Source organism: Nelusetta ayraudi, unplaced genomic scaffold (genome assembly GCF_046127955.1).
Source record: "Nelusetta ayraudi isolate G7.1 ecotype Tasmania unplaced genomic scaffold, CSIRO-AGI_Nayr_v1 ptg000163l, whole genome shotgun sequence".
NCBI lineage: Eukaryota > Metazoa > Chordata > Actinopteri > Tetraodontiformes > Monacanthidae > Nelusetta > Nelusetta ayraudi.
The window spans coordinates 279,165-298,586 of NW_027466213.1; the positions used below are offsets into that span (position 1 = coordinate 279,165).

Sequence of the window (19,422 nt, forward strand, 5' to 3'; positions counted from 1 at the left end):
GTTAAAAAAAATAATAAAAGTTCATAAATCACCACAATGATGATGTTTTCCATAAAGCTGCTGCGTCTGCAGACCAGACGCTTCTACTGACGTACATTTCATGGAAGAATTTAACTTTTTTTTTTTTTTTTTTCCAAATGCACTCTTTAATAGCTAACCTTCGCTGAAAGAAAAAAGAAAAAGAAAAAAGAAACATATTCCCAGAAAAAAAACTGTTTTATTAACCCAGAGGAAAAAACTGTTGGTTGGTTAATTGACCATATGTGTAACACTGACATCACCTGGTCTCAACAGCTTCACACAGGTTACATTCAAAATGATGTGGGGTTTTTTTCCACACACATACAAACTGCAAACAACACCATGCAGCGGTTTAGACGTTTTATGGTCGGTGCAAACAAGACACCTGCCAGTCAAGAGTTCATCTTCGGTGAACGACTGCAGAGGTTCTGATCCAGATACAGTCTGCTGCTACTTTGTAAGCAGTGGGAGCTGCACTGACACAGTCCGAGGTCATTCTCAATGTCCCGTCCTTCCTGTGTGTTGAGATGGGGGCCGTGTTACTGGAGGATCCACATCAGCTGACTCTGATGATGTAGTGGTACAGACCTTGACACTGTACAATACTGTGTCCACCTATCACTTCAGCCATATCCGGAATTAAAAATACAGTCATAAAAATAAATAACATAAATAAAGATTTTGGACAAAATTAGACAAAATTTCCCCGGTGAGTTCAGACTCCATCTGGAACTCTGGGCCGCGTCGCTGGCTTCAGACGACACGGGACAAGCCCACCGGTGGGAAGGGCGAGGGGTTAAGAGGTCATGCTGCAGTTAGGATGCGTGGACGGCCTCGGCAGCGCAGAGGAGGAGGAGGAGGAAGAGGAGCAGGAGGAGGTGGAAGGCATGCAGAGGTGGTGGGGCGAGGGTGTGTTGCACGCCGGCGCCGGCGCCGCTGAACTCTGAACAGAGACTGAAACACAACCAGGAGAGCAACAATTATAAAGACACCGGGCGTCAGATGCCAGGCTCTGGACCCTTTCACGCCAAATTTCTGGTCCTTTTTTTTTCTCACAAGTGTCCCAGGGACAGGGAAGACAGTCACTCACCACTAGGTGGCTGTAGAGGGGTGCTGAGGGTAGAGTCCCTCTGGGGAAACCCTGCAGCAGCACTTGCAGCCTAGATGCAATACACAAAGAGGAAGGTTCACTGCAGGGAAAATGACCCCGGAGGCTCAGTGGAAGAAGGAAACACTGCTGCTGCTGCTGCTGCTGCTGCTGCTGCTGCTGCTGCTGACCTGAGCATCAAGACAGGCCTGCAGCTTCCTCTTCGCTCTCCACCGGGCGACCCTCAGCCTCGTCTTCTCTCGACGCTCTCGCTCCTTCGGGACAAGAGACTCAAGGTTAAAAACAATACAGAAAACACAACTGTGGTCCCACGTCTGGAAGTGTGTGTGTGTGTGTGTGTGTGTGTGTGACTCACAATATCTGCAATTTGTGACAGGGCCTTCTCGTGCTCCCACCGTCTGTTCAGGCTCCGCAGCCGGAGTTCGTTCCTTCGCATCTTGTACCCTTCGTACAGACGGAGGTCTTTGGACCAGGCCTGTGTCACCGGGCGAGGTGCCACACTGGGGGACAAGGGCACCGTGGAGAGCAGGGTGGAGGTCGGCTGGAGCATCACGTCTGTTACATCAACGTTTAAAATAGAATGAATTGTTGCAAAATGTAACCTGGGAATAAATTAGGATTGGCTTTGCATAACTGTGATGCACCCACAGGTGTTTGCTCCAGTTGAGCTGAACGTAAAGACTGGATTACTCTGGTTTGCCGAGAGTCCTGGCTGCTCAGCATCGGTGCCGTGAGCCTGCAGGATGAAAGCAGAGTGTGAACTCGTCGGCGCTGATGCACAGTTATCTGCAGGGGTTCTTCTTCCAGACAAATCCCAGCCAGCCTCACCTCCGTCTCTGGATGATGGCCCTGCTCCAGCTTGCAGTCCAGCAGCAGCGTGGCCATCACCTCCTCCTCCTCAGGCTCCTCCTTGATACAGATCACTTCCTCCGCCTCTTGCTTCACCTGCAGATTTATTTTGAATTAATCTACTGAACTGCTTCATCCTATTTCATTAAATTCAATTTGAATAAAAAAAACAAACAAACAAACATATAAAGCTTTAGAAACAGAGAAGATAAAAACCAACAAAGCAAAGTGAAAGTGAAGGTGCTGGGGTGTGACCTCAGGAGCTGAAGGGTTCTGGGGGGATGCCAAGCTGCCGGGGGGCTGCTGCCCTCCATCCACAGCCAGCGGCAGGACGGCAGGCGGGGCCGAGACAGCGTCCCCAGCATCTGTGTGGGTCAGAGGGGCGCCGGTCCACTCAGCGTCACCGCCTCCTCCGCTCAGAACTCTGGCTCCCTCTGTGGGACAGAACCACCGATCCCGGAGGTCAGTTGCTGGTCTCCATTGGCAGCTTGGTCTTATCTTAGCTGGGCTTAGTCTAGCTGAGCAGGCGACACCTCGTTCCTACCTTGGCCTCGTCTCGACTGAGCGCCATCAGAGTTCGCGGTCTGACTTGACGTTCCGCCTCTGGGTGCCTGGTGGAAGGTGGACGGGTCGAGGCGGACCGTGGCAGAGGCAGACAGCCTCTGCTGCAGCTCCTCCTCCACCCCCTGCCTGTAGTACTTCAGCTTCAGCTCGGTGTAGCGCAGCTTGGCCTGGATGTTTTCATTCTCCTTCTCTTTCAGGCTCTTTTCTCTCTGCAGCACCGCCATGTCCCTCTTCATCACAGCCACCTGGGCTTTTAGCTCCTCGAATTTGACCCCGACCACCTTGAGCATCTCCGACAGCACCGTCTCCACGGCGCCGTTCACTGCTCGCTCCACCACGGTGCCCATCTGACCCCGGATCAGCGACACGGCGATGCTGACGTCCATTCTGTAAAGTCAACTTCACCAGAATATGGATGGAGATGTTCAACCTGCAGGAAGGGTCACATTCGTCGACACACTGTGAGTACGCTGCTTACTGCAACTGTTTAGTTTCATACAGTACACACACACACACACACACACACACACACACACACACACACACACACACACACACACACACAAATAGTTTAATGGCCCAACATGCAAGATTCAGTTACATCTAATGATAAAACACCATGCAATATGTGCATTGTATTTATACGACACTGTCAAACCTGTTAATGTCCCAGTATCTTCATCTACTACTCCTTTCTTCGACCAGCTGTGACGTCACGATAAAAAAATAAACAAATCCCATTCTCAGTCCTTCTAATTAACACACAGTAACTTCATATTATTAGGAATGACATCGCAACAGCCTTTGTCTTTAGTTAAACGTTATAAACATTAAATGAATCCTTTCGCTTGTGAGTTCGGCTTCAAACCCGAACAACGGCAACAAGACGACGATTCTGTGACACTGTTTTTTGTGCATTCAAAAATATTGCCAGCTATCAATTCATAAATGGCAATAAAATATCCCGTAACGTGTCTACGTCACGGATATTTAAAGGCCTTGCGTTATCGTTGAAACGTTGCAGTCGTTGTTATTAGCATTAGCCGCTAACTATGCTGAGGAAAGAAACGGGAAGGAAAAAAGAAAAGAAGAAGCGAACTTTGCCTTCGTACCCATTTCTGCTGTCACACAAAACTGAGAATGGCCTTACCCGTGAGCGTTTCAGCATGTATATGATTAGCTAAGCAGTGTAAATACAGTTTGTCTAATCACTGTGTCCGAGTGGAAGCGTTCCGCTTCTTCTTCCACTGTTAGCGTGTCACTGCCGTTGCAAGCTTTAGCTTGCTTTACCGCCACCTACTGGGCTCAAAATAATAATCCAACAGACGCCTCAGTCTACCTTAAAGTAATAAACTCGACGTTTCACCATAATGAAACAGCCCACATGTGTTACACAAGTTCCTTTTGAAGAAGAAAACACGTCTTTAGATAGGGTGATACAGTGGCGCAATGGTTTGCAGTGTCGGTCTACTCCCAGTGAGAAGGTCACAGGTTTGATCCCTGGGCCTGGGTCCTTTTTTTGTGTGGAGTTCACATGTTCTGTCCGTGCCTGTGTGAGTTCTCTCTGGGCCCTCGGCTTCGTCCCACAGTCCTCGCTCTAACTTTTCTGTGGGTGGAAGTGGGAATGTAGCCCTTCAATGAACTGGCGGCTTGTCCGTGGCGTGCACTCTCACAGCTGGGATAAACTCCAGCAAACCCTTGAGGCCCTGAGAAAATGTCCTATATCACAGTAAATTTGTAACTTTCCTTCCTGATAATAGTCAGGGTAAAAGGACATGGAGGTATGTGTAATATGAAACAGTGGAAATGTTTGTTGTGATTACTTGAAAGTGAGATGACATCCTTGTTATTTTGTTTTTGGAAATTTCTTTTAATTGCTCTCATAGGACATTTGTGTTGGCTACTCTGAGACCACTGGCGAAAACAACAAGGAACCAACGTGAGAATGGTTGATGTATTAAAGTTCACTCCTGTCAGGTCTTAGTCCTTAGGGGAAGCTGTTGGGTCCGAGTGGCGACTAATTAAGGCTGTTTTTACCGGCCTGGTCTTGGTCCCCTGAGACTGTCTTTCATCAGGTGCAACACAAGGGAGGTTACAGTTAATGAGATGATGATACTCTGATACAGTTCTGCCCTACTGTTACAGTAGTCTTGCATTATATCTATGCTGGTGTCACGAGCCCCATGGTTGTCAACTGTGTGAAAACTGTGTTGAAAGTATGAAGCAAAAACTTGAAAAAGAGGATTGAGTCAAAACGCATCGAGAAGGGCTCACTTTCTTCTCATGTTATCTCAATGTTAATATTACAACTCAATTTTTACAATTGTCCAATTGCATCTTGACCGTACTCAGCCAACATTTTGACTTTAAAAGAACAGTCTTTGGGTGAATTCCAATTCCTCCCTCAACCCTCAATCTCAACCCTCAATCTCAAAAATGCGCGCTCCTGCGAGGTGCAAGTGCTGTACCGATTCTCAGAAGGTCAAGTTGAGGGAGGAGTTTAAGGGCTGTATCGCCCTCAATATTGAGATTCTCCGGCACCACCCTTGGGAGTAAGGGCTACCCAGAAGGCATTGCGTATTTTCGCCAAGACATCTTTGAAAAAGATGGCGATGTAAAAGTGAGCTACAAATGGAAGTATTTTCTTAGTTAATAAAGATATAAATATTACCAAACCATTTTATTGTCTTAGTTTAAGACTTTTTTTTTATGGATAATTGACATCATTGTTGCGTAACATTTTTTTTTTTACTTTACAATGTTTGTCAGCCGAACCGGCGGTCCTTGCTTCAGGTTACTTGTGAACATCGTTGTGTAGCAACGGAGGACTTCTTCTTTTTCGTCGTCTTCTTCGGCGTCGTCGTCGTCTTCTTGACAGACTGGACGTAGCTTTGGCGTAAGGCCGACCCCCACAGTCTGAAGACGTAACTGCACTTAAGGGGTGTCCCATTTCTAAGCCCTTACACTTATTTTTGAGGGCCAAGATTGAGGGCCAAAGATTGAGGGTTAAGGGCGAGGGTTGAGATTGAGGAGTTAAGGGAGGAATTGGAATTGGCCCTAAAATTTGAAGATGTGGCTGTGAAGATTGATGAAGACAGGAAGCCCCGGATGTTTCATTTAATATGAACATTCTCATTTTATAATTGATGAAATGACAAGATTGTTTTGCTGCCACAGGCCTCTGCTGAAACCTCTCACCTGATGCTGCTGTCATCTACTGATCGCTATCAAGTCCTTTTAGTTGCCGCAGTGAGGCTTCCTGCTCTGGCCTCCACGGTAGAAGTATTACTTTTCATTCATTTATTGAAGGGCATTATCTTGTTGAACCCCCACCTTGAAAATGGCTTGGTCTTGGGTAGTTGTAGTTGTGTGTCAGTGGAAAGAGATGGAAAGAGGTGACTGCTGGTTCAGCGTGGCAAACAATGAGCTTAAATACCCCCATTATGAAGGCACACTCACTGACTGAATTTCCGTATTTTCTTAAAAGTGATCTACAAGTAAGCCAGTTGAATTTCCTGGAGAACCTGGTTTTCAGTCTCTACTCAACCCGCAAACACCCTCTACCCCAGCCTAAAATGAAATGGGACACCAAAGAGTGCATATCCAATGAACAATGACTGGAAAAGTTGAAGCATAAATGAAGTTCTGAAAAGTTTGTGTCTGTCCCAAGAAATTTTGCCCCCCACCTACAGCACCCGTCCTGGCCTTTGGTGATCCTACCACCACATGGTGGTGCTGTACATGTGTTTGTTTTGTGTGCCATGCTTTGCTGGAGGCAGCAGAGTATAAAGTGCAGTCGTTGCCTCAGATTGTCTCAGCAGGGAGGGGAGAGCGACAGAGGATCTTGTTCTCGGTATTGTGGGCTTGCACACTTCTCTCTGCTGCATCTACACACACAGCCTCTACTTCTAGCCTCTGCTACATAACACACATTGACTTTCTAGACGCAATGTCACTGATTTCAAAAACTGTCAATCGTTTTTTGTTTTTTTTTGCTTTGTTGTTGCTGTTGAGTGTGAAATTGTGTGAATGGAAAACTCCACTGAGATTGTGTCATTTGTGTTGACCATGTATGCTGACATAGGAAACCTGGTGTACTTATATTTCCCTCTGGCCCTGCTGCTCTATGTGAGTGTTGTCTTAGCCAACACTGTTCTGGTAGTCATCATTTATCTGGACGGAAAGCTGCATAAACCCATGTATCTGTTCCTTTGCTGCCTGTCAGTCAACCAAATCTACGGCAACACGTCGCTGATGCCCTGCTTGATGGTGCAGATGTTGTTAGAGACGCATGAAATTTCCAAGGTTTACTGCTTTATACAAATATTTGTCCTTCACACATATTGTACTGTTGAATTTGGGACATTGACAGTGATGGCTTATGACAGATATGTGTGCATTTGCCAGCCATTGCATTACAATTCCAAAATAACTACAAGGAAAGTGAAAATTGTCATTTTCATCATCTGGACAGCTACATTTGTGGAGATTGGCTTTTTACTGTCGTTCACTGTCAGATTAAAGTTCTGTGGGAATCTTATCCACAAGGTCTTCTGTGATAATCAGCCTGTGGCTGAACTTTCTTGTTCCCCGGACAGAACTATGTCGTACCTGTATGATCTGTTTTTTGGCCTCACTCTCTCATTTGTTGCTCTATGTTTCATTATGTTCACTTATGGGAAAATTCTGGCTGTGTGTCTAAAAGGGTCCACTGAGACCAAGTTAAAGGCCTTTGAAACCTGCTCACCGCATTTCATCTCAATTATGAGCTTCATCTTTATGGGTTTTTATAATTTAATCAGTCAAAGGTTCAATATGACTTTTGTTCCATTTGAGCTGCGTGTTGTGTTGTCAGTGTACGGCATAATTATTCAACCACTTGTGAGTCCAATCATATATGGGTTTCAGTTGTCGAAAATCAGGCACACGTTTATAAAGTTCATGTTATCATGTAAGATGTAACTGCTTAACATCTAACATTACTCTTAATTCCGTTTATGAGTATTTCATTTGGCTTCATAAAAATATGCTGTTGTTTTTTCAATCACTCATTTCTAAAGAATAACATCAAAATGATAATTAATATTTTGTTGGTGCTCATCAACACAGCTGGTGATGAGTCACTGCAGACTGTGCCTGAAGTTCAGCCTGGTGCTTCATTCACAGAAACAATTCTAATAACCTTGATAGGTGTGTTGTTCTGAAATGCTTGATTTGAAATGTGATTGTTGTCAATTTATTTGTTTTTAACCCTGAACAACAAGGCAAGTAAAATGTGCCAACTCATTTAGGGAGCTGTACGGATTATTGCATTAAAAAATATCTGCTTCCTTATATCAATTTAATGACATTTGTGATATCAGCCTAGTGGGAAAAGGCAAAAATAGTACTATTTACATGATGACAAATAAATATTGTCTTTCATTAAGCTTTAATTAAATGGAAGTGAGTTTATGGATGCCCTAATAAATGTATTAATCATAGACAATAAGCAGTGTAATATGTCCGGAGCCTTTATGTGAGGAATGTTTAACAACTAATATAGTTCAGAATAACATTTACACCTGGAACTTGTTGATCTATAATTCCCATGTCATTCTTTTTCTTTTTTTTATGGAATTATGTTCTTATTCAGGCGACACGGTGGCGCAGTGGCTAGCGCTGCAGCCTCACAGCAAGAAGGTTGTGAGTTTGATTCCGGGGCCCGGGCCTGGGACCTTTCTGTGTGGAGTTTGCATGTTCTCCCTGTGTCTGTGTGGGTTCTCTCCGGGTTCTCCGGCTTCCTCCCACACTCCAAAAACATGCATGTGAGGTCAATTGAACACTCTAAATAGTCCATAGGTGTGCATGTGAGTGTGAATGGTTGTTTGTCTCTATGTGGCCCTGCGATGAACTGGCGACTTGTCCAGGGTGTCACCTTGCCTTCGCCCTCAGACAGCTGGGAGAGGCTCCAGCAAGACCCCCTGACACTGAATAGGAATTAGCGGGTATAGAAGATGAATGAATGAATGAATGATCTTATTCAGTCAGAACAGCTATGGGAACAGAAATCAGCCAATTCTCTTGAATGTCCTTTCTGTCTGATTTGGTCTAATTTTGAGGGGAAATGGTCATGAAGTTGACTGAAGTGACACTCGGGGGATTGTCACTTCAGATAACTTCATGACTGACTCGACCCTCTAACCCTGTATAGGAATCATCACTAATCGTCACTCAGCAAAAGGCAGAGGGCAAATTCTCTCTTTGTCTGTTTTTTGTTTTTTTTTCAAAATAGATGAAGTATGTCAGTATGAACACACACACACACACACACACACACACACACACACACACACACACACACACACACACACACACATATTAGCCCCCCTGGAAATATGGAACATTTTCCTAAAATTCTTCCCAATGTTTTCTGCATTGATAAAATTTTCATCAAATTGTCAAACATTCATCAGAGCTATTTAGAAGCTTTTAATGCATTTGGGATTTTTTGAAATACATTCTTAGGCTTGCTTTATATCAAATATAGTGAAAATTGAGCTGTTCAAAAATATTAGCTCCCATGATGTGGTCAATAATACAGTGTAACCCCCATGTAAGTTTTTACTTTCAAAACACATCTAATTAACCAATCAGCTTTCAAACAACACCTGTGCAGTCAATTGGCTTCATAACAACACCTGAGCATAAAGGGCACCTATGATGCTTTTCCAATTTTCTCAGCTCTAAATACTGTTACAATGTTGAATCCTAGTGTCAAACGATGCAAAATCGTCAAATAATGAGGTTCATGCGTTTGGACGTGAGCCCTGCAAGTTGTTAGGCATGGTTCCAGATTTCCTTACATGGCCCAGCTTATGCACACTCTTGGACTGGTCCCGCCCTCCCCCTCTCTGCCCTGGAAGTGATGTCGCTGTACGCTGCTCCAAGAAAATGTTTTTTCAGTGTGAGAGAATTTGAAAGAAATACCGAGGGACTGCCGAGCGTCTACCGAAGCACCAAGGACCACAACCGTAGTAGTGGAACGAACAGAGGAAATGTTGGAGGTTTGTTCAGCCTAATGCGGATGCGATGGAACACCAGCCCAGTGGGCAACGGGAGGGAGAAGGGCTCGACTCGGCCCCCTGGTGGACGACGAGAGAATAGTCAGTCACGGAAATATTTGAAAACATGTATGATGACTGCGAGTGTACTGTGACCTCAAGCAACTTTAGTTTTAAGACTACTTGCAACGTACAACCGCTGAATCGTGTTGATAAACTGTTAGCCACCACCGCTAACTCCGTGCTCTGCTTGTGTGTTGTCTTCACTGGCAGCGAAACTGAAGAGGCAGCGATTCTGACTCACAAGTTTTGCTCCTTATAGCGATTTTCACGCTGCTAGCATGTTAACATGGGTTGTATAGAGCTCTTTCTGCTTTGTGTGGACTTAAATTGTGCAGATATTCTTGTCTAATAATAAACGACTCTAGGACTCAAGTGATGGTTTCAGCGTACATATTTTTTCTGCTTGGACAGTGTTTTGATACAAGTCAACAGTGTGAAACAAAATCATTCTAAACCCTACTAAAACGTCTCGAAAAAATACAAAATAAAAACATGGTCAGTACACAAAGTAAAATATATTTCCGGGGACACGGAAGGCACAAAAAACGTCCCGGGACCTTCGGTCCGCCTTGCGGCCGTAACTCAGCCCATGCTGGGCCCGTACAAAGCTGGATTAGCCGGTAAACTGCTGCTAAAGGGTGAAGTCTTCTCAACGGTAAGTGTTTAAATTGTGACGGTTGCATAAAATTTGCGGTTTACTCTCAACTCCCGCACCGGCAAACTGAGGAAGTGAGGCTTAGCAGCAACCAAGAGTGTGACCAATCACAGCGGAGTGGGCTGGGCGGGAGGCGTACACGAAGGAGGCCGGGGGTGGAGTGAAGCAAAACAGACCGTTTCCACGGGATACAGGAAATACGAGGAAGCAATGCAGCGAGAGACACGATCTAAAAAGCTTTCAGTGCAGGTAATCGTGTGTCGCTGCTCTGGAGGGGCCAGAAATCAAATACAAAGCCTCGAAAATTTGTAAAATAGGTCACCTTTAAAATGACTCCAAGAAACGGGCCACTGGAACACATCATTAAGAGGGACTACTTTTACTCACCATGCCAAGGACAAAGGAAATACGTCTTAATCTCAAAAAGAAGATTCTGGAGGCTCACGATGAGGGGGAAGGTTATACTGCCATTTCTAAACATTTCACAATGGCTAAAACCACTGTACGTTATATCATTGTCAAGTACAAGGAGACAAACTCTGTAAGGAACAAAACTTGGCATGGTCGTAAGCACAAGATTTCTAGAACTCTTGAGAGAAAAAAGTCAGAGATGTCAGAAAGAAGCCCTGGACATCTGCCAAGATGACTGCTGCTGACCAGGCCTCTTCTGGAGTTGATGCCTCAAGGAACACAGTTAGAAGGGCTCTCCATCATGGTGGGCTTCAGGGCCATCGTCCCAGAAGAACCCCCTTACTCAAGGAGTGGCTCATCAAAGCCAGACTGAGGGTTGTCTTGGAACATTTGAAAGGTAAAGTTGAGTTCTGGAACTCTGTACGTTGGTCTGATGATACTAAACTGGGACTGTTTGTGTACATGGATGTTGCTTATGTTTGTCAAAGTAAGGGAGAGGCCTTCAATCCTGACAACACAGTCCCCAGAGTGACACATTGGGTTGAGAGAATCATGCTGTGGGTCTGTCTTGTAGCCTTAGGCACAGGGAGCCTTGTTAGCGTGCATGGTATTGAAAAATAAAATTATGATGACATTTTGAGGGATAATATGTAGAATCTTACTTGGAGTCTAGCCACATGTCATCGCTGGGCATTTCAACAAAACAAAAACCCAAAGCATACATAGAAATTAGTCCAACAGTTCCTGAAGGATACCAAATCCAACGTCCTGGAGTGGCCCGCACAAAGCCAAGAGCTCAATCATATTGAGAATCTGTAGCAGGTGTTCAAAGTGAATGTCCATGCTTGTGTGGCAAGGCGCAGAGGGCCCAGGCGGGCTTCCAACCCCAGACTCCCAGGTAATAACCACGCACGCTTAACCATTCGGCCAAAGGGATTCCCTTTGGCCAAGAAGCCAGGGCCCATGATCAATTGGAGGCATAGTGACAGGACTGCCACTTGCAAACCACACAAATTGGACCAGCTGGAACAAATCTCAATGGAATAGCCCAAAATTCTTCAGGACACCTGTGTCTACTGAGTAAAGAACTACTTCAAGAGGTTGTGTTTGGTTGTGGCTCAAAAATGGGTACACTTTAGACTATTAATGGACAGGGGGCTAATAATTTTGGATGTCTTATTTTTGCCCTTTCTTGTTTGAACTCATTGTATCAAAAAAGAAAAAGGGAATATTGCCCCCCACCTGCAGTACTCGTCGTGCCCTTTGGGAATCAGTGATCAGACAAACTGGTTGTGCTGTACATGTGTTTGTTTTGTGTGCCATGTTTTGCTGGAGGCAGCAGAGTATAAAGTGTAGTCACTGCCTCAGATTGTCTCAGCAGGGAGGGGAGAGCGACAGAGGATCTTGTTCTCGTCTTCAGTCTCATCAGTATTGTGGGCCTGCACACTTCTCTCTGCTGCAGCTACACACACAGCCTCTGCTTCTCTCACATTACAGACATTGACTTCCTTAACTTAACGTGCCTGATTTCAGTGTCGATTGGTTCTGTTTACAATATATTGTCATATGTGTTGTCGTTACTATTGATGTGTGAATGGAAAACTCTACTGAGATTGTGTCATTTGTGTTGACTAGGTATGTTGACATAGGAAACCTGGTGTACTTATATTTCCCTCTGGCCCTGCTGCTCTATGTGAGTGTTATCTTTGCCAACACTATACTGGTAGTCATCATTTATCTGGACAGAAAGCTGCATGAACCCATGTATCTGTTCCTTTGCTGCCTGTCAGTCAACCAAATCTACGGCAACACGTCGCTGATGCCCTGCTTGATGGTGCAGATGTTGTCAGAGACGCATGAAATTTCCAAGATTTACTGCTTTATACAAATATTTGTCCTTCACACATATGTAGCTGTTGAATTGAGGACATTGACGGTGATGGCTTATGACAGATATGTGTGCATTTGCCAGCCTTTGCATTACAATTCCAAAATAACTATGAGGAAAGTGAAAATTGTCATTTTCATCATCTGGACAGCTACATTTGTGGAGATTGGCTTTTTTCTGTCGTTCACTATCAGATTAAAGTTCTGTGGGAATCGTATCCGCAAAGTTTTCTGTAATAATCAGCCTGTGGCTGAACTTTCTTGTTCCCCAGACAGAACTATGTCGTACCTGCATGATCTGTTTTTTGGTCTCACTCTCTCAATTGGTGGGCCTCTCTGTTTCATAATGTTCACTTATGGGAAAATTCTGGCTGTGTGTCTAAAAAGGTCCACTGAGACCAAGTCAAAGGCCTTTGAAACCTGCTCACCGCATTTCATCTCAATTATGAGCTTCGTCTTTATGATTTTTTATAATTTAATTACTCAAAGGTTCAATATGACTTTTGTTCCATTTGAGCTGCGTGTTGTGTTGTCAGTGTATGGCATAGTTATGCAACCACTTGTGAGTCCAATCATATATGGGCTTCAGTTGTCGAAAATCAGGCACACGTTTATAAAGTTCATGTTATCATGTAAGATGTAACTGCTTAACATCTAACATTACTCTGATTTCCGTTTATGAGTATTTCATTTGGCTTCATAAAAATATGTTGTTGTTTTTTCAATCACTCATTTCTAAAGAATAACATCAAAATTATAATTAATATTTTGTTGGTGCTCATCAACACAGCTGGTGATGAGTCACTGCAGACTGTGCCTGAAGTTCAGCCTGGTGCTTCATTCACAGAAACAATTCTAATAACCTTGATAGGTGTGTTGTTCTGAAATGCTTGATTTGTGATGTGATTGTTGTCAATTTATTTGTTTTTAACCCTGAACAACAAGGCAAGTAAAATGTGCCAACTCATTTAGGGAGCTGTACGGATTATTGCATTAAAAAATATCTGCTTCCTTATATCAATTTAATGACATTTGTGATATCAGTCTTGTGGAAAAAGGCTAACATAGTACTATTTACATGATGACAAATAAATATTGTCTTTCATTAAGCTTTAATTAAATGGAAGTGAGTTTATGGATGCCCTAATAAATGTATTAATCATAGGCAATAAGCAGTGTAATATGTCCTGAGCCTTTTTGTGAGGAATGTTTAACAACTAATATAGTTCACAATAACATTTACACCTGGAACTTGTTGATCTATAATTCCCATGTCATTATTTTCTTTTGCTTTTTTGATGGAATTTTGTTCTTATTCAGTCAGAACAGCTATGGGAACAAAAATCAGCCAATTCTCTTGAATGTCCTTTCTGTCTGATTTGGTCTAATTTTGAGGGAAAATGGTCATGAAGTTGACTGAAGTGACACTCGGGGGATTGTCACGTCAGATAACTTCATGACTGACTCGACCCTCTAACCCTGTGTAGGAATCATCACTAATCGTCACTCAGCAAAAGGCAGAGGGCAAATTCTCTCTTTGTCTGTTTTTTGTTTTTTTTTTCAAAATAGATGAAGTATGTCAGTATGAACACACACACACACACACACACACACACACACACACACACACACACACACACACACACACACACACACACACACACACACACACACACACATATTAGCCCCCCTGGAAATATGGAACATTTTCCTAAAATTCTTCCCAATGTTTTCTGCATTGATAAAATTTTCATTAAATTGTCAAACATTCATCAGTGGTATTTGGAAGCTTTTCGTGCGTTTGGGATTTTTTGAAATACATTCTTAGGCTTGCTTTATATCAAATATAGTGAAAAATGGTTTGTTCCAAAGTATTAGCTCCCATGCTGATGTGGTCAATAATACAGTGTAACCCCCATGTAAGTTTTTGCTTTCAAAACACATCTAATTAACCAATCAGCTTTCAAACAACACCTGTGCAGTCAATTGGCTTCATAACAACACGTGAGCTTAAAGGGCACCTATGATGCTTTTCCAATTTTCTGAGCTCTAAATACTGTTACAATGTTGAATCCTAGTGTCAAACGATGCAAAATCGTCAAATAATGAGGTTCATGCGTTTGGACGTGAGCCCTGCAAGTTGTTGGGCATGGTTCTGAATGTTCTGTTTCACAGAGGGTTTTTTTAACACTGGAAACGCATTGACGTCAATGCTTTGAGGGATAATATGTAGAAAATTGCTTGTAGTCTAGCCGTATGTCATCGCTGGGCATTTCAACAAGACAAAAACCCAAAGCATACATGGAAATTAGTCCAACAGTTCCTGAAGGATACCAAATCCAACGTCCTGGAGTGGCCCGCACAAAGCCAAGAGCTCAATCATATTGAGGACCTGTAGCGGGTGTTCCAAGTCAATGTCCATGCTTGTGTGGCAAGGCGCAGAGGGCCCGGGCGAGCTTCCAACCCCAGACTCCCAGGTAATAGCCATGCACGATTAACCATTCGGCCAAAGGGATTCCCTTTGGCCAAGAAGCCAGGGCCCATGATCAATTGGAGGCATAGTGACAGGACCGCCACTTGCAAACCACGCAAATTGGACCAGCTGGAACAAATCTCAATGGAATAGCCCAAAATTCTTCAGGACACCTGTGTCTACTGAGTAAAGAACTACTTCAAGAGGTTGTGTTTAGTTGTGGCTCAAAAATGGGTACACTTTAGACTATTAATGGACAGGGGCCTAATCATTTTGGATGTCTTATTTTTGCCCTTTCTTGTTTTAACTCATTGTATCAAAAAAGAAAAAAGGGAATATTGCCCCCCCACTTGCAGTATTCATCCTGCCCTTTGGGAATCAGTGATCAGACAAACTGGTTGTGCTGTACATGTGTTTGTTTTGTGTGTGATGTTTTGCTGGAGTCAGCAGAGTATAAAGTGTAGTCACTGCCTCAGATTGTCTCAGCAGGGAGGGGAGAGCGACAGAGGATCTTGTTCTCGTCTTCAGTCTCATCAGTATTGTGGGCCTGCACACTTCTCTCTGCTGCAGCTACACACACAGCCTCTGCTTCTCTCACATAACATACATTGACTTTCTTAATTATAATCCCTGATTTCAATGTTGATGGCTTCTGTTTACATGTGTTGTTGTTGCTGTTGATGTGTGAATGGAAAACTCTACTGAGATTGTGTCATTTGTGTTGACTAGGTATGTTGACATAGGAAACCTGGTGTACTTATATTTCCCTCTGGCCCTGCTGCTCTATGTGAGTGTTATCTCAGCCAACACTGTTCTGGTAGTCATCATTTATCTGGACAGAAAGCTGCATGAACCCATGTATCTGTTCCTTTGCTGCCTGTCAGTCAACCAAATCTACGGCAACACGTCGCTGATGCCCTGCTTGATGGTGCAGATGTTGTCAGAGACGCATGAAATTTCCAAGGTTTACTGCTTTATACAAATATTTGTCCTTCACACATACTGTACTGTTGAATTTGGGACATTGACAGTGATGGCTTATGACAGATATGTGTGCATTTGCCAGCCATTGCATTACAATTCCAAAATAACTACAAGGAAAGTGAAAATTGCCATTTTCATCATCTGGACAGCTACATTTGTGGAGATTGGCTTTTTACTGTCGTTCACTGTCAGATTAAAGTTCTGTGGGAATCGTATCCGCAAGGTCTTCTGTGATAATCAGCCTGTGGCTGAACTTTCTTGTTCCCCAGACAGAACTATGTCGTACCTGCATGATCTGTTTTTTGGTCTCACTCTCTCATTTGTTGCTCTATGTTTCATAATGTTCACTTATGGGAAAATTCTGGCTGTGTGTCTAAAAGGGTCCACTGAGACCAAGTTAAAGGCCTTTGAAACCTGCTCACCGCATTTCATCTCAATTATGAGCTTCGTCTTTATGGGTTTTTATAATTTAATCAGTCAAAGGTTCAATATGACTTTTGTTCCATTTGAGCTGCGTGTTGTGTTGTCAGTGTACGGCATAATTATTCACCCACTTATGAGTCCAATCATATATGGGCTTCAGTTGTCGAAAATCAGGAACACGTTTATAAAGTTCATGTTATCATGTAAGATGTAACTGCTTAACATCTAACATTACTCTTAATTCCGTTTATGAGTATTTCATTTGGCTTCATAAAAATATGTTGTTGTTTTTTCAATCACTCATTTCTAAAGAATAACATCAAAATGATAATTAATATTTTGTTGGTGCTCATCAACACAGCTGGTGATGAGTCACTGCAGACTGTGCCTGAAGTTCAGCCTGGTGCTTCATTCACAGAAACAATTCACCCACTTGTGAATCCAATCATATATGGGCTTCAGTTGTCGACAATCAGGCACACTTTTAAAAAGTTCATGTTATCATGTTAATGTAACTGGCTCACATGTAACATTACCCTGATTTCCATACAGCCTGATGCTTCACAGAAACAATTCTATCAACCTTGATAGGTGTGTTGTTTTAAAATGCTTGATTTGTGTTGTGATTGTTTTTTTGTTTTATAACTCTGAACAACAAGGCAAGTAAAATGTGCCAACTCAATTAGGGAGCTGTATGGAAATGATCACAAATAAATACTGTCTTTCAGCAGTGTAATATGTCAGGAGCCTTGAATGAGAAATTATTGGATTTTTTTTTTTTTTTTTTTTTTTTTTTAATAAAGTTGGTTAGAATAGCTATCATATCAAAATCAGCAAACACTCTTGAGCAGGGGCGGGCAAACTTTTTTAGCAACGGGCCACATGACAGACCTGCATCGAGTCGGCGGGCCACGGAAGTTGTGTTGCCCGGGGAATGGGGGGTGGTTGTAGGTAGGTACAGAATTAGTCCGGTACAGCAACTCCATTGGGTTGGGACATACCTCTACATCGCGGTCGAAAGTGATATATGGATAGAGCAAGGTCAAAACGCTATTTCGCGGGTGATAGATAGATAGATAGATAGATAGATAGATAGATAGATAGTGTGTGTGTGTGTGTGTGTGTGTGTGTGTGTGTGTGTGTGTGTGTGTGTTGAATACATAAAAAGATAACCTTAATCAACCGATGTAGTTTGTCCTAATATAGTTGCTGTATGTGACGTCATTGGCATTCGCCCACCGGACAGAGGCGACTGCCAATTACGTCAAATACGGCAACTCCATTAGGACGTAAGCGTACCGCGATCTATCCATATATCACGTGCGACCGCGATGTAGAGGCATGTTCCAATGGAGTTGCCGTATCGGCAGTCACTCCCGTCCGGAACGATTCTGCACCCGGACTAATTTTGTACCTACACCGGCCTTTTTCTTCTTCTTCTTCTTCTTCTTCTTCTTCTTCTTCTTCTTCTTCTTCTTCTTTCGTTGACGGGGGGGGGGGGCAACCACGCTATCGCTATCGCGCTAAGCTAACTCGGCAAAGTTACGTGGTTCGGGGTTTGCCCACGTCTGCCCTTGAGTGTCCATTCTGTCTGATTTGGTCTAATTTTTAGTTAAAATGGTCAAGAAGTTGTGGGTACGGCTAAAGTTTTGTAGCTAACTGTAGTTAGCTTAATGGCCGGCGTTGAGGTAAACGCTGCACTCAAACTACAATCATTACTCACCTCCGGTACCACCCACACATCCAAATGGCGCCGAAAATTAAACCCATTTGGTATTAACACGGTGAACCCAACCTCAAAGCTTCGCAACTGCACACTTCGGAGCTTAGAGACAAATTCTCATTGGCTGAGGCGCTGTCAGCGTTCATCCAATGGTTTCGACCGTGGGTTGTGTGCAAAGTGAAAGTAAACACAACGAAAGCGACTTGCAAACCTCCTGTTTCACATTTTATTTTAGATTTTTTTTTCTTTTTCTTTTTTTCTTGAAGGTCGGCTGACTGGGATACAGTCAGAAAACAGAACTGTCCGTAATGTCACCGAACTTGGAATGGCTAGAGTTCCAGTCAACCTTATCATTTTCCTTTGAGGATTTGTATTGTAAAGTAACTCGAAGCAGAAGTTCAAACTTTGTCGTTTATCCACACCGTCTTTTCACAAACGATCTTTGCCATCTCCGCGCTGTTAGCGATCTGCTAAAATACGCCGTGCTCCTCCTCCTCCTCCTCCTCCTCCTTCTTCTTCTTCTTCTTCTTCTTCTTCTAACACCTTTGGGGAGTAAACTCGCAGCGCCACACAATGCCTGGTATTGATATTTTTCAGCGATGCCTTGTAAAAGGGATTATTTTTGAATGGAAGCGTAATTTTTCCCGAGAGAGACAACGATCGGTTTCAGAAAATGCCATCTCTGTGTAAATGGGGTCTTTATAACATATTTATCTGGTGAGCCATTTATCGAGCTAGTGTGCTGCAACGTAATGCTGTCAGGCTAGCAAGCTAATGTTAATATTGACCATACCCTATCCTATCCCCTTGACTCTACCATAAATGACCCTGGACATTCAAAAACTTAGGAACTTAGGAACCTGAATGCTGGAGATGTTTACTGTGGGAAACAATAAACTAAGATATCATATGACTCACCATCATTCTGCAAAAGGCATTGGGTATATATATATATATATATATGTATGTATATATATATTTATATTTATATTTATATTTATGGGGGGCTAATCATTTTGGATGTCTTATTTTCATTTTTGCCCTTTCTTGTTTTAACTCATTGTATCAAAAAAGAAAAAGGGAATTTTGCCCTCCACCTGCAGTACTCATCCTGCCCTTTGGGAATCAGTGATCAGACAAACTGGTCGTGCTGTGCATGTGTTTGTTTTGTGTGTGAGTATAAAGTGTAGTCACTGCCTCAGATTGTCTCAGCAGGGA

The 19,422-nt window shown here is 43.2% G+C and overlaps 4 protein-coding genes across 5 annotated transcripts; 3 read left to right on the forward strand and 1 right to left on the reverse strand.

The window, feature by feature from the left end:
• Positions 1-161: 161 nt before the first annotated feature.
• Positions 162-3,829, reverse strand: LOC142880214 (uncharacterized). Of its 2 annotated transcripts, none has more exons than XM_076013969.1 (9): positions 3,655-3,805; positions 2,523-2,972; positions 2,234-2,412; positions 1,958-2,074; positions 1,778-1,865; positions 1,485-1,684; positions 1,300-1,383; positions 1,112-1,181; positions 162-975 (listed from the first exon to the last, which is right to left on the reverse strand). In XM_076013969.1, exons 2-9 carry the CDS (start codon positions 2,926-2,928, stop codon positions 818-820), a joined length of 1,302 nt encoding a protein of 433 aa, XP_075870084.1. In that variant the 5' UTR covers positions 2,929-2,972; positions 3,655-3,805; the 3' UTR covers positions 162-817. The 2 variants fall into 2 exon arrangements, with proteins under 2 accessions (XP_075870084.1, XP_075870083.1); XM_076013968.1 differs by having other exon boundaries at positions 164-975; positions 3,693-3,829.
• A 2,742-nt stretch (positions 3,830-6,571) lies between these two features.
• On the forward strand, positions 6,572-7,504 carry LOC142880235 (olfactory receptor 4E2-like). The gene has a single exon (XM_076014005.1). The coding sequence runs from the start codon at positions 6,572-6,574 to the stop codon at positions 7,502-7,504; it is 933 nt and encodes a 310-aa protein (XP_075870120.1).
• A 4,463-nt stretch (positions 7,505-11,967) lies between these two features.
• LOC142880236 (olfactory receptor 4E2-like) lies at positions 11,968-13,244 on the forward strand. The gene has a single exon (XM_076014006.1). It carries the CDS (start codon positions 12,309-12,311, stop codon positions 13,242-13,244), a length of 936 nt encoding a protein of 311 aa, XP_075870121.1. The 5' UTR covers positions 11,968-12,308.
• Positions 13,245-15,762: 2,518 nt separating this feature from the next.
• On the forward strand, positions 15,763-16,695 carry LOC142880239 (olfactory receptor 5T7-like). Its single transcript, XM_076014007.1, has one exon. It carries the CDS (start codon positions 15,763-15,765, stop codon positions 16,693-16,695), a length of 933 nt encoding a protein of 310 aa, XP_075870122.1.
• Positions 16,696-19,422: the final 2,727 nt, after the last annotated feature.